Source organism: Cucurbita maxima, unplaced genomic scaffold (genome assembly GCF_002738345.1).
Source record: "Cucurbita maxima cultivar Rimu unplaced genomic scaffold, Cmax_1.0 Cma_Scf00019, whole genome shotgun sequence".
In the NCBI taxonomy this organism is placed as follows: Eukaryota; Viridiplantae; Streptophyta; class Magnoliopsida; order Cucurbitales; family Cucurbitaceae; genus Cucurbita; species Cucurbita maxima.
The window spans coordinates 3,856,989-3,872,043 of NW_019272035.1; the positions used below are offsets into that span (position 1 = coordinate 3,856,989).

Below are 15,055 nucleotides of genomic sequence, written 5' to 3' on the forward strand. Positions count from 1 at the left end.
AAATGATATGTTTACGATATGATATGTTAAGATAGAATATGTTTGAAGATGTGCTCGTGATAGGAGAATATGATGATATATGATATGGTATGTGCATGATATGATTTTATATGTTAGAATATATGATAAGCTTATGATATGACATATGTTTGATGTGAATGATATATGATATGACCGATATGCAATATGATAAATTGGTATAATGCACAACCCCGATATATGCGTGGAGATATGATAAAATGATATGACATAAAAGAAAACGCTAGAGGGCTTGTTATACATGATAATGAAAGGAAAAAAATGTTGGGACTTCATCCATGATTATGTGTTCATGTATCATGGGATACCCCTTCTCCTTTACATTACAAAGCAGGGAAATGATCATTATGTTTACCATAATGCTGCTATGACGACCGTTAATCCTTAAAAGTGTTCGACAACAACAGCTACTAGAGAATGTTCCTCGACAAGAAAGGGGTTTAGAAGGTGTGCGAACCGACTAGTAGGACCATACTCACATGTATGGATCGTGTGTAGAATAGTAAATACACATCCAATTACCTGCTTAAGATAGCTGCCGAAGGAATATAGACAGATATGATAGGTCTCACTCATGATTATATGTGCTTGCACCTAGTCTTAATAGCGGAGTTACGTACTGAGTATTTCTTAAAATACTCCGACCGTTAAAGGTACTTAAAATACTCCTCTTTTTTTTTCAGGTAAAGATAAGACTCTTATACGACTATCGGTGACATCATAACCTAGAAAACTGCACATGCATAGAATAGTTTTGTCATTTGAATTTAGTAGACTATATGTTAGTATGCATGTCCATTTAGTAGCATACAGGGGATTTTCACTATACATTATTTTCAATTTTTATTATTTAAGCACCTTCTAGATAACAAGTAGAAATCTAGAATTGTTATGCCGTTAGCTCACTCCTCCAAACCAACACTTCCTCAAAACCCTGGTACTTTTTAAGATTATAAAATAAATAAATCTTTACATAAAAATTTAGAGACTAGATAGACTGATATAACGTTGCCACTGGCAGTGAGTATACATATGTATATATATATTTTAACCAATCTGTTTAGTATTACATGAAAAAAAAGGTTACAAAGGCTTTGACAAATTATGCCTCGTGATTGTTTAAATGAGAGGCAATTAAAAAGAATAATCCAAGTTTGAATCTAATAGGTTCCAAGAAAACAGAAATCAAATTTATCTTCAACGGATGAAAGTGTGAATGTAATATGAATATGGAAAAATTCAAAAGCGCCCAAATCTTCTAAGTTTCAGGCAAAAAAGCTAACAATACTATACTAAACTATAATTTCAAATGTCAGACATTCGTACAAGTTTCCCATAGAGGATCCGATCGTCTCTTCCAGTATTGCTCTCCAACAATGCACTGTGCACAAGTTCCTGATACATTTGTAGGGGAAGGAAAAGACCTTATTATCAAGATTTGTATTCACAAGTACGATGTTAGAATGATGTTATTTCCTACCCACCTTTACATCCCTGTGCGAAAGGAACTTCCCCAAATTGTGGATCATCATTCTCATATCTTCAACCTGATATACCACACAAGGTTGACTGTTTAATGTGAATTTTCAATTCCTTTACTAGAGAAAATCTGTAGTTCGTGTCCCAAATATAACCATCAGAGAAGTTCTAAAGAACAATTAGATTTACCCGAATATAACCAACCAAGTTTCGATCAAAGAACCTGAAAGCCTGTTTCAGAGAACCATAATTAGAAAGAATGTAAAAATAAGTTTCCGCAAACTAATTTTAATTTTGAAGAAGTTGGAAAGGTTCATAAAGCACCTGCAGTAGCTCCTTGTCTACCACTGCTGCCTCTTTAGGAGGCGAAAGCAAAACTTCTTTCTTCTTCAACTCTTCATCTGCCCCTCTTTTATCAGACTCTGTCGTTTTCTTGCTAAGAGTCTCCTGGTTTGACACCTTGGCTTCGTCAGGTTGATTTGCTGCAACTTTTTCAGGCTCAACATTTGCTGTTGCCTTTGCCTCCTCGTTCAATTCAGTCTTGGCATCCTCTTCATTGGTTTGCATTGTAGCATCCTTTTCATCATGAGTTTCAACTGTAGCATCCGTTTCATTCTATTATCACAAGGAAAACATAAACATGATCTCAAAATATTATCTCATGAAAAAGAATTTTATAGAATAATTAGACTCAATACATTAGAGATCTAAAATATATAATACAATACATTAGACATAGAAATAAAGTAGAAGAGCACAAGCACACCGCACATTTCAGAGCCTAGACATGCAACTTTCTGAGATAGTCCCGCCTCAAATAATAAACTCAACTTTTGACCTTTAACATTAAATTCAAAGTAAGCAGCACATATTTCTTTCCAAATGATTCTGTGATGGGAGTGGAAAGAGAGAAGAGAGATGCCTCATTATTAGTTGAATTGTGTTGAGAACTTACATCGCCCAGTTCCTCATCTTCTTCAGGATCTTCTTCAGGGTCTTCTTCTGGGTCTTCACCGTTATCTGTTTCAGTTTCCATCTTTATCTCATCAACATGACCAGCAGAGTCATTTCCCTCCACTGCAGGTGTTTCAGCACCTGCTTGAGATAGATGTAATGTTTCTGGTTCGATAGATTGATTTTCAATAGGAATGTCAGTAGTCTTTGGCCGTTTCGGTGATGATTTTTTATCGTCTTCCGTTTGGATTTCTTCACGTTGCCGCTTTCGCTGATTTCTCTTTGCCACAAATTTGGCACGCAATTTCTATTGCCAACATAAAAGATAGAATAAATATGTAAAGCTTTAATCATCAGAACAATAATTTAACTGACTCAAAGGCAAACCTGGAGGAAAGTTAAAATACGGGATCCCATCTGATACTGAAGCATTTCATAGAGTGATTCAGCAAAGAGTGAAAGCTGTGAAGGGAAAAGAAAACGCAATGTAAGTATAGCAATAAACCAGTAAATATTGCCTTCAATCAGTAAAGAAAAGATTTTAACAGAAAATTTTTAGCAAGAGAAGACAGTGAAAATCTTCCTATCTGCAGGACGGGTACCTCAAAAGTTGATTCTTCAATGTCTTTGTCTGTATACTCCAAGAGTGAGTCAAGGGAAAGCGACAATGACCGAAACTGTATTGCATATTGAAACAAGTGATATAATTAAGATATGTTGTTATAGGATCACTGTCAAACTGTTAATGTAAATGGATCTGGCTAAAATCAACCTACTTTGGAATCCTTGCTGCATTTTGTCTGTAGTATCAACCCCGGATGTCGATGAGGTTCTTCAGGCTTTCTCTTTTCTTTTAATTCTTTGTTTGGTTTGCTTCTAGACTCATCTTTACCCATTTTCTCTTTCTCATCTTTTGATTGTTCGCTATCTTTAGATTTTTCTCTCTTTCCGTTACTGCTATCCTTCTCACCAACTTTTTGTTTGTCAATCGAATTGGTCACAGGACTGATTTCCTTGCCAGTTTCATTGTCATTCTTCACATTCTCTTTCTCAGCCTTCTTCAAACTTACAGAATCACGGGGTTTCAATGAAGTAGGTGATATCGACTTTGATTGAGGAATCATCGTTTCTTGTTTATCATCTATAGTGGACTTCTCCACATCATGTATTTCATCTGTTGTAACCTTCTTCTCGTTCCCATCACCATCTTCATCTTTTTTAGAAACTTCCTCGCTAGATACCACTGCAGTAACTTTTTTTTTAGGAACCCTCTTAATAACTTTCTTTTTCACAGTTGTTTTCACAACAGTAGTATCTTGACCCACTGTTGCATTGAGATCTGAATTATCCTTAGACTTATCCTCAGAGCAGTCCATTTCATTTTCTACTTTTGGAAGTATATCTTTATTTTTTTCATTTTGAGAAGGACTTTTGCCCACCCGTTTAGTTACTTTTTTCCTTCCAAATGTCTTCACAGCAGGAGAATCACTGGAAGGTTGATCCGAAGGAATGTCAGAGTTCTCTCCACTAGCCTTTTCATCCAGCTTGACATTATTCTTGCTGGCTACATCACCAACCGTTTTGGCCTTTTTGACAATCTTCTTCACAATCTTCTTTTTTCCAGATTTCACAGTGCCAACTTTCTGTGTATCACCAGCAACTTCTACTTGATCTGGTTTCTCAACATTCTCAGCATCCTTGCTTTCATTACCCCTTCCCTCGGATGTATTCCTTTTGTCACCGTTGTCACTCTTTTCCTTTTCATCTATGTCTGCTTGATTGGTTGACACCTTATCATCTTTTTCCCTCTTTTCCTTTTTATCCATTTCTTTGATTGAGAAAACAAATAACAAGGGGATGTTAGCATTTTGGTAGTAAAAAATAAAATCAATAGTATCTTCAACGGAAATGTACCTTCCATCCCTTCCTTTGCCTCCTTGGATATCTGAGAATTCAACATTGTTATATTAGTGCAGAAATATAAAAAGAAATCCTGAGTCATAAATTTAGTATGAGACAAAAGGCTGCCATGTTAGCCAAGGCTTGGAAATACAAGGATAATGAATTAGTAAAGGACTAAACAAAAATGCGGCCCCACACTTACATAGGAAGTTAAAAACTAGCCATCCCCATGACCGATGTTTTCTTAAGGGCAATGCAGAATAAACTTAAAATAGATAACTTCTATTTGGAAAAGCACACAATACCAATATATATATATATACATATAGGCTTGAAAGGAATCAAGGAATCTTCAACGACAGGGATGGTAAATTATATATACAAATTCCAGTAAATTATATAAATAAGAAATTCATAATATTATTGCATGTTTGGCAATCTGTCCTATCAAAAGTTTATCCCAATAATGACACAGCAGCTGGAATATCATCCTTGTCTTTTGGAATGATCCAGTCCAAGTTGCCATTAAACATGGAAGCATTTAAAAAGTTGTTTTCATTAATACCTTGCTAACAGCCACGAGTTCTTCAGAAAAATAATGCCCCAATATTCATGAAAGCTTCTACTTAAAGCAATATAAACACAAACCTCCTTTTTCAGTGCAATGTGGCGCTCTCTCTCAGCAACAGTCTTTTTATGTGCAAGCCATTGTTCCTTCCATACATTTAATGAAGGGAGACAATCAGATAATTCTGGAACAAGTAGTACAGAGACTTCTTTATGGCTGAAAACCCCATCCTTGCCATATCTATCATAATGTATCTGATGAGACAAATACCCTCTAGTGTCAGCACTTTAATTTTGAAAAATAAACAAAATTAGATACTCAATATACGAGCACAAAACACAATCAGGGATTAACAGTATTGTACATACGAACCTCTAGGAAACGATTCCAATGGTGGCAGTTTTGCAAGTCTAGTTGTGTAACATCCTTTGCATATCTGGATATAAAGAAGGCACAAGTAAGACAAAACAGCAATTCTCTCTCTCACATACAAACACAAGTAGGACATAGCACAAACCTAAGGGCCGTTTGAACTAAAGCGTCAGCATCAACTGAAGGATCACCACCATCAGACGATTGCCATGGACCACCAATTGCCATGAAACTGCGGTCTTTCTTAAGAATGGCAAACCTAAGGATATTGCAAAAGTGGGGAATGCGGTCTTCCGAACTTCTCTCAGATGATAACTCCTCAAGAGCATTTTTGCTGATACCACTCATCAAAATAATCTGATCCAGGAGATAATATAAATACATAAGCACCAGGATACTAAACTATTTTTTCTTCACCTGGTTTAAATTCAAAATGAATGTGAAGAGGAGAATAAAAACTAAAATGATCCATCGCAATGAGAAAAATATGTTCAGATAAAGTTGTTCATGTACAACTTGACCAGTTTTTTTTGTGAATTAATGATTGTATCTACTATGATTCATTAGCATCCACTTCATCTTACTCATTCTGCATACATAATTTAGGTGGCTAAAAACAAAGTGGTTAAATCTTCAATGCTCAAGCAGGGTTTCCAAAACTTGGTCCATAGTTAAACCTTTATTGGCCTTCTAGCTAAGAACAAGTGAAGTGTCTGTTCTTATCGGAAAAAAATTGGACAATAAAACATCATTTTCCTCCATTCAAATATAACAGAGAACAGCAGCAGCAAGCATATCTCCAAAGAAAACATTTCCTTGTCCTTGGGAAATCTTCAATATACATCTTTCAGGGAAATAAATTTGTGTTCTAACATTTGTAATGACAAAAAAAAAAAAAAAAAAAAAAAAAAAAAAACCAAAATTTTTGAGGGGACAATGCAATAAGAAAAGGACCATTAAAGATGGTGAAGGCATAAATTGGCCAGCAGATTATACTTCTTTGAATAACACACTGAAAATCACAGAACAAAAAAGTTTGCAGAAGGGACAAGAACATAAAGGGATATTTCATGAGAAACAGAGTGATTGAAGAAAACATTAGAGAGATGTTCCAAGCAACCTACCTTCACATTCCATACTATATTCACATGATCTGATTTCTCAGGTTCTCTAGCCTTAAGCTCATCGGAAAGCACTTTTGAGCCAGATACAGTCCCTTCTTCAATAAAATCATGTTCGAAACTGTAGCAACAAGGAGTTAGATTGCCATTTTTCTTTCCTAATACACTCTTTCTTCAACAATCAATTATTCAAAACTCACAATCATAAAATCCACAAGTATGCAAAGAGGAGACAAATGCTCGAGAAACTGTCTTATAAATAAAAAAATTAAAAAATTAAAAAAATCAGGTAATTATATAGCGTTGGAAAATTAGGAGATAGGTTAAATTTCTGTTTTTATCATGTCACCTCGTCCTTGATGAAATAAATAAAACCTTTGCTGATGATTTTAGTTTCTCATAAAACCCAGAAGCTCCATCAAAGTGGCAGAACCCACATTGAGAGGAATATAAAAAATATAAAAAATAAAAAAAATAAAAAAGCAGCTTGTACTTGATGCAGAATAAGCGTGGACAAAGACATGCACAAAGTAGACAGAAATAAAATGCTCAACCCAAATAAACTATATAATACAATTTTCAACCGTCAGCTTTGACAGAAGAAAGAGTGGGGGAAATAAATTTGTGCATGAACTCTCTCGAAGAAGCTACAAGAAAAGTTTCAAACTACATGAGGAAAAGATAAATACCTGACAGGAGTATGAAGGGAAAGGTTGAGTTTCTCCTTTGGCCAATTCACAATAACCTAGATTAACTGAAAACATCAGGTCCAAAGATCCACCATCAATCAATTATGAAATCTCCTAAAACACGTAAAACGTGATGTATGCACCTTCAAAAACTCTGGGGATACAAAGAGTCGGGGATATCGCTTTTCTAATGACAAATAATCCCGCTGTACATCTATTAAACTGTGCGCGTACACCTGCAAGTGATGGAAGGAAAGAATCGAATCTTTGGTTGCAACAGAAAGAAAAACACAATCATGCAAAAGTAAGAAGAAAGCTCAAAGAACAGATTAACAAGCATTCCCTTAGGGAAGTAAAAACAATTTTATTTCATGAGATTATCACAATCCTAACATGTTCTTACCAATCATTATACATACGGGAAAAATTAAAGATCATTCAAGTCAAATTAAAACGAAAAACAAATAATTCCAGCATTTTTAGATAGACAACGGATGTACAAGATAAAGATCAACTCCAAATGTATTCCAGGAGCTTAGAAGATTGGCCACGCTGCTCCCAGAAACAAGGCATGATTTTATCACGATTGCAAAACGAACTATATGCTTTAAAAGCAAATGGTTAAAGAAGAATGGGGACTCAAGGGGAAATGAGCAAATGGAATATTGCAATCAAAAAGGGGGGAAAAAAGAAATGTAGAGTAATTTGTTCCACAAAAGTGGGAAAGTGGAGGTAGGCAATGAACAAATGGAATCTTGGTGGAGCAAATAGAGGACTGAACAAGAAAATTGCAAGAGAAACTTTTGAAACATGAAGAATCTCGGAAACCCTTGTTTTTGCCAAGGAAGGTAATGAACAAACGGAATCTAAGCAACCAATGAAAAACAAAACAAGAAAACCAGTAGGGAAAAACAAATTCTGGCAAGTGAGGGAACTCTGAATCAGATGCAGCAATATACAAAAGGGGGAGAAGAACCAAGGTTTAGATAATTTGAGGCTTCAACACTAATTCCAGAGCCAAGAAGCAATGGAGAGAATGAGGAGAAAATCTGGAGCAAGCGAATTAAATCCTATAAAGCCCAGTCCCTAAAGTACTCGAACAGGAAGGAACCAGATATTTAATGGGATATATCTTGTCAAAATCATTGAATGACTGAGCTCCAGATCTTTTTACCTTGCAGACATATTCTCTCCTTTTTTCTTTAACAGGTGAGTGATGCCTTCAGCATTAAAGAACACCGAGTTAGTTAAAACGGACCAATAAAAGATTCTGCATGGGGAACTATAGGAGGATCAAATAAACATCAAGATCCACCTATGCAAAGCTTCAAAATGCGGAGAATCACGTCGTAATGGTCTCCTCTCCTTTGACAAAGAGGAACCACATCTGTCCTTAGAAACTCTTGGTGGAGTGCGTTCACGCCTAATTTCAGGCCCACATTTGAGATCTCTGTCTCTTTCTTTCTGCCTTTCCAAGATGCGCTCTCTTTCCCGTTCTCTTTCTCGTTCTCTATCCCGTTCACGTTCACGTTCTCGCCGTTCACGTTCACGTTCACGTTCCCGTTCCCGTTCTCGTTCACGTTCGCGTGCCTTCTCCCTGTCTCTTTCTTTCTCTCTCATGCGAAAACGCTCCCTTTGGTGATCCTCCCCCCTAAGCTCGAATTCCCGAAGATAACCAGCTCTATTATTTTTGTGCTCATCCATCCTTGGATGGCTTTTACGTGTCAACATACTACCTGAATAATCTGACTCAAGAGAAGTTCCATGAAGGCCCTTCCCTGCAGCATAGTCTCTACCTGGTGGCAAGCTCACTCCATAACCTGGATTTGATGAACTCTGGGTGTAGATAAGTTCATCCACATTTCTACGCGGAGCAGCCCCTAAAATTGATGCCGAGTGTTGTCCACCATAAGAAGCATTAAGCACTGACACGTTGCGAGGATCGGCATCTACTCTTACTCCATAAGAGAGAAGTTCTTGGGTGGAATGACGACTAACAGCAGCCTTTGCTGCAAGATAATCATTTTGTCTGCCAGAAATGTCCGGCTACTTAGCGTCATAAGAAACAGACAATCATCTCATTCATTGTATAGATTAACACAAATAAAAGCAGAATGAAAAACCTGAAGAATTTAGCTGTTATATCGTTTTGACTATTGGATGAGTCATACAACCACAGACGTCCAAATTTCCATAGGAAAAGCAAACCAACCTTGACTAAATGCAACAAAAAAATGTGCTGACAAAAGTACTGTACCTTGAGCTCCCATCAAGGGCATCTGCTGATTGCAGAGATTGAGCTTTTAGTAACTGCTCTTGACGAAGCAAGGACATCTGGTCAACACGGTCATACGAGTCAGCCTGTTGGAATACAATAGAGAGAATACCATCAAGAAAACATGCAGAAACTGAACAACCAAAGCTCATAGTTTTCTGAAAGAAAAAAAAATTCCTATAGAAACCATACATGACGTTGATGCCCAAAGCCAACAGAAGATTCAGAAAATCTACCAGCTGCATCAGTTTTCAAATCCCTCCCTAAATAAGCACTCTGATGCTCACTATATTGCCGCCTATCAAGAGTAGGATATTCAGTGACCTTTTCAGTGAACAACTGATCAGTTCTATGACCATAGCCATGGTTTGAAGATGATATATAGTCACTTGACAGATACTTGGGGGAATCAGGAATGGCTGGGGCATAGCCTCCTCGACCGTCCAAAGCTGATGCAACACTACTCCCTTTGGCACTCAGTGGAGGACCCTGTATTCAGAAAAATAGCTCAATAATTTAGTTGATTCTGGATAATTAGAAACTGGCGATACTAAGACAAAGAAACCTCTAATGCAAAACGTAATATGCAATTCCAATTTTTGAACATTATTATAAATCTACAGAAACCACTAATTGATAACTCATAGACGCAACAAATTAACTATCTGCAAAAGAAAGTTACTGTCCTCAAAACTCATATTCAGATGGCTATTGATTATGTTACAGCCAAACCATCCAAAAAAAGGTATTCATGCTTCTAGTAAGAAATTCTCAACCCAAATAGGCTAGCTCGCCAGGCCTTCGGTAACACGCTAATCAAGTCAAGCCCATGAAGTAACACAAAAACAAGAATACGATAAAGAAACAAGTGAAAGATGGTAGAAACATGTCTTCAAGTTTCTTTTTCCCATAATTTTCCTTCGCTATTACTCAATAATTTTTTGTATTCTTTGTCTATTTCCCTAATCTTTTAGATATTGTTTCCAATTATAATTTTAAAAGTTGTGGTTTTACAATAAGAATACAGAGCTAGGAATACAATATTATTCAATTTATGATTTCATTTCATTTAAAATGAGGCTCTCAAGGCTTACACCACACCTTTCTATTAGAAAGGCCTTGAAGCCACCTTCACCGTCTTTGAATGTGCAATTAGAGATTTTATATGGCATTTTTTGTTAGAAAGAAACTCAAGATGGTGCTCTCTTAGTGCAGATTGAAGCCCATAAATAGTTTGAGCAGTGTCCTCCATTATTGATAACATGTTGAAGTGTCTTTTTTTTACGAATAACATCCCTTCTTTCATCAACCTATATGGAGCTCCCGTGCAAAAGTTTTCTTAGGAGGGAATTTCTTCTACCCTGACCCACAAGGTTGATTTCTTTATTTCTTTATACATATATATAGTTTTTAGGCTAAAAAATTATTTGCTCTTGTAACTAAAAAGATACACTTGAGGCCTTTTTTTATATGAACCACCACACTTCATTGACGGAAAAAAAAAAGAAAGAATACAGGAGATTCAAAAAACAAATGAGGCCTATTTGTATGTATCTTTTGGTTTCTCTCCCGGTTATGAACTTTCCTTTAGGGTATAAATTGCTACTTTCCACTGATATATTAAAAGTGAATTTCATGTTTCAAAGAAAGGGAAAGTAATTTGGTCTAAATTTGGAAGCTAAGAACCTTGCTGCAGATCGTTCATATACACAAGGAAGTTGTTGTTGAAACAATTGTGCCCAATGTAATCCTATGAGTTTCCTAGACAATCAAATTTTGTAAGGTCAGTAGCTGTGATTGAGATTAGGCAAGGAATACTCACAGTACTTAAATTGAGGACAAAATTGTTTCTGAAAAGAGAAAATGAATGGACTTTCAGTAAGGATCTTAAATCCAGAAGATCATAACCATATTTTGTTTCACTGTCCATATTTTGTTTCACTTTCCATATTCATATATTGGTGGAATGCTTTTTTCCCATCAATATAATATGAGTGAGATTTCGGAGAGGATTCCTGCTCAATTTAGCACTCCTTTGCAGTCCATCTCTTTCACAAAAGCTAAGATTCTTTGAATTGATGCTACCAAAGCAAACCTATAGGAGATTTGGTGGGAAAGAAATCAAATAAATTTAGATTAATTCCTTAATGGTGTAGATCATTTTGAATTTATTAAGGTCAAAGGTTCTCCTTGGAATTACTTGTATAATATTTTTGTTGTCTAATTTCTTAATGATATTTCCAACAATTGGGAGGCTTCTTTTCTAGGGGCAATCTTTAGTTTTCCCTTTTCTTTTTTTCTTATTGTTTCTCAGTCTACACTTTGTAGACTTTGAAGCCTTTGTACTCCTTTTTATCTTTTCAATCATCAATAAAAAGTATTATTTCTCATTTAAAAAAACACACATTCAAAATGTATGTTTTTCAGATTCTTATACGCTGTAATCAGATTCTTCGCAAGCACCCATCTTTACCCTATGATATGATTGGAACGTTCCTTCCTTATTGGGAAGGTTGCTTGCTATGTTAGTCAAGAACTATCTTTAACCAAAGGTAACTAAGAGGTATTCTATTTATTTATCAGACACCAATTTGTAACCAGCTTCCCCCCTTATAAGAAGGTAGGGATATTTGCAATCTAATGGACTGAATCTTAATAAAGTACTTTATAAATTTCACAAGAACACGACATTGGAAAGAGTGCAAGGTCAAGGAAAAGGGCAATAAATCTTCACCATAACATGAACAGAACGTTTGAACAAAACCATGATGATTGTCAATTCTTTCATACTAAGAAATCCACTTCCCCATATCCTAGTAAATTTAGGCTAAGAAACTCACTGGCTTAAAAGATGTATACAAAAATAATATAATAGTCCAAGGGAAAATACAATCAAATGAGCGAGAACCCAACCTGTGGTTTGCTACTCAATGCAACTGAGCTGTACACAGAACTATACTGCCCTCCATAATGAGTGGTGCTTGATGGATGTGACCTATATGCAGTATCAGCTTCCTGTGAAGCTCCCAACATTGAGGAGTGCCTAGAGGCCATGGAGTGCTGTTGCGAGTCAGGTCCCCCAACAGAATTCCCAGGGTAGACAGTACCCAACTACAAAAGCACCAGAAAATTGTCATAATATGAGAACAAGGACGGAAGTAGAAATAAAAGTTTACAAATCCACAAAAAAAGAAAAAGGAGGAATAATCATTTCCTATTTTTTCGGTCAACAAATGTAGAGTGTGGAGACTTGAATCTCTAAACTCAAGGGGAGGAGTATACTCTGATCATGTTGACAAAAATCATTTCCTATTTTAATACTTATTATACTTAAATATCCCTGAAAACAGACATAAACTATTGAATGTTGAAATAAAAGGAATGGAAAACCCCATAACATGGTATTCATCAATGCTAGATTTATACAAAGAAAATAGACTGTCAAAATAATGGGTAAAGCTATCCGCTACTGAAAATAGAATATGGAGAAACGTTATCGAGTCAACGGCGTTTGCTAAACACAAACCAAAACAGGTTTTCAGCGCATGAGAGAACTAGAAATATCACATAACACACGTCCTGTATAAAATTGTAACCACGACATGGTAACTCGTAGAGCGTATCACAACATCAAAAGTTGACGATTGGGGTGTCAAAATAAAATGCCAAGACATGCAGAATTTGAATATAAAAAGGAAAACGATCAATCGATCAAAAATCGACGATCAAATCCATGATTAAGGTTTGAAAGACATGCAGAAGTGGAAAAGAAAGCGGAGAGCGTACATTTTGGCCATATCCAGTCTGCGCAGCATATGATGACTGCTGTCCGTATTTACCACTGCCTTTAGACGAGTACATATTCTATCACGTTCAGCAACAACGGAGGAACCCTAAGGTGAAAATCCAAGAAGCTATAAATTAGAAATTCTCGTTTGAAGGATTAAGCCATCGTCACACCGAAATTGACAGCACCATGACATTATAAGAGATCGAAAATTGAAAAGTGGCATCAAGATTACCAAACGAAGGAATAATGATCGAAGATTAATTGATTCTGGGTCGAGAGATACGATACTCGAACCCAACGAACTGGAGCTCGTCAATAAGGATTGGCGAGTTATATAAGAAACCCTAACACCAAGAAGATGGACTGGGAAGCTTACAGATTTGATTTATATTATCTCCACTTCAAATATTATTTTGGTCTTATTTTGAACATTTAATTTTTTAATGTCCGTTAAATCCTAATTTTAGTATCTTCTATTTATTAATTTATTGTTAATTTTGAAAAGATTTTTTATTTTTTTCTATTAACTACTCAATGAAAACATGCATATTACGGCTTTAGAGTATTACATGATTTGAGTATTTTAAGAAATACTTGGCAAGTCACCCATTGTTGGGGTTAGTAATGCAATTACACACATGACATGATTGAGACTTATCCTTTAAAATTGTAACATGACCTTAAGTTCTTTCAAGTTCCGGGCAGGGTTGGATGTGCGATACTTCCCCACACACAGCCCACGTACGATAAAATCTTTTAGTGTTCTTGCCTTGAGATATTTAATTAACAAGGTAATTCAAATTTTACTTTCCCTCTGAGTTATCATTAGGGTTAAGTATTCTTACCTTTCCTTTAGCCAATGGCTAAGTTTCTTTGCAATTTTGTGTAATTTAGATTGCATGTTCAGAATCATTCAAGTTTGACATGATCGATCTTGCTTGTGGAGTGATTTGAATCTCAAACAAGTTTGCTTATTTTATGATATTCGATCAACAAGGTAATCTGAATCTTACTTCCTTAGTAGTGATTCCTTATCAGAAGCCTTGGATGCAAGTTTCAGACTACATAACTTGAAATGTATGAAGCCTTAGCATAGGTATTTAGACTATGTCGTTTGGGACATATGAAGTATTGGACAAAAATTTTCAGACTATGTCGCTTGGAACTTATGAAATCTGGACATAGGTCTTAGACTACATCGCTTAGAAAGTAAGAAGCTTTGAGTGTAGATTTCAAACTGAATCGTAAGGAACACAGGAAGCCTTAGATGTAGGATTAAACTACGTTGTTTGAAACACATGAAGTCTTGGACGTAGGTTAAAATTGTGTGACTTAAAACACATCAAGTCTTGGAAATAGGTCGTCAAGTTCATGTCTTGTACCGTAAATCCTAGGGGAGTGTCATAGGGAACTAAAAGAGAAACAAGAACAAGAACCAAGACACAAAATCAATGTCAAGGACTAGAATATGGATCAAGATCAAGTTCTCGGAACTAAAAATCTAGAACCTCATCACTAAGGTCCAAGGTCATTGGGCAAGATTATAACAAGAACTCAGAACTCAAAGTATAAAACTTAGAGATCTAAGTTCTTAGGACAAAAACAAAAACATGACAAGAAAGAGTGTGGTACCCTAGCATACCTTAAGGACACGATTAAAAGCCTACAAGTAGACTACTTAGTTTTTGTACTCATGCTCATTCTCCCATGTTTTTCACTTGACAAGAAGAAGCTGGTCGAGGATGGAAGCAGATCTGGATCAAGTGCATTACCGATCCACACCGTTTTCTTCTTCTTCTTCTTCTTCTTCTTTTGTTTTTTTTTTTTGTTTTAAGTTGTTTATGCCCATTATATTATAACTTTATT

General features: G+C 36.0%; 1 protein-coding gene across 4 annotated transcripts; it reads right to left on the reverse strand.

The window, feature by feature from the left end:
- Nucleotides 1-1,083: 1,083 nt before the first annotated feature.
- Nucleotides 1,084-13,560, reverse strand: LOC111493557 (zinc finger CCCH domain-containing protein 13-like). 4 transcript variants are annotated; one of them, XM_023143284.1, is made up of 22 exons: nt 13,422-13,559; nt 13,186-13,292; nt 12,313-12,510; nt 9,592-9,888; nt 9,382-9,485; nt 8,440-9,153; nt 8,299-8,344; nt 7,268-7,360; nt 7,125-7,180; nt 6,439-6,556; nt 5,460-5,671; nt 5,315-5,378; nt 5,023-5,196; nt 4,387-4,417; nt 3,249-4,300; nt 3,075-3,149; nt 2,860-2,934; nt 2,441-2,779; nt 1,843-2,133; nt 1,708-1,749; nt 1,524-1,586; nt 1,084-1,434 (listed from the first exon to the last, which is right to left on the reverse strand). In XM_023143284.1, the coding sequence occupies exons 2-22, from the start codon at nt 13,258-13,260 to the stop codon at nt 1,345-1,347; spliced, it is 4,209 nt and encodes a 1,402-aa protein (XP_022999052.1). In that variant the 5' UTR covers nt 13,261-13,292; nt 13,422-13,559; the 3' UTR covers nt 1,084-1,344. The 4 variants fall into 4 exon arrangements, with proteins under 4 accessions (XP_022999052.1, XP_022999053.1, XP_022999054.1 ...); XM_023143285.1 differs by having other exon boundaries at nt 3,249-4,270; nt 13,422-13,558; XM_023143286.1 differs by having other exon boundaries at nt 2,474-2,779; nt 13,422-13,558.
- Nucleotides 13,561-15,055: the final 1,495 nt, after the last annotated feature.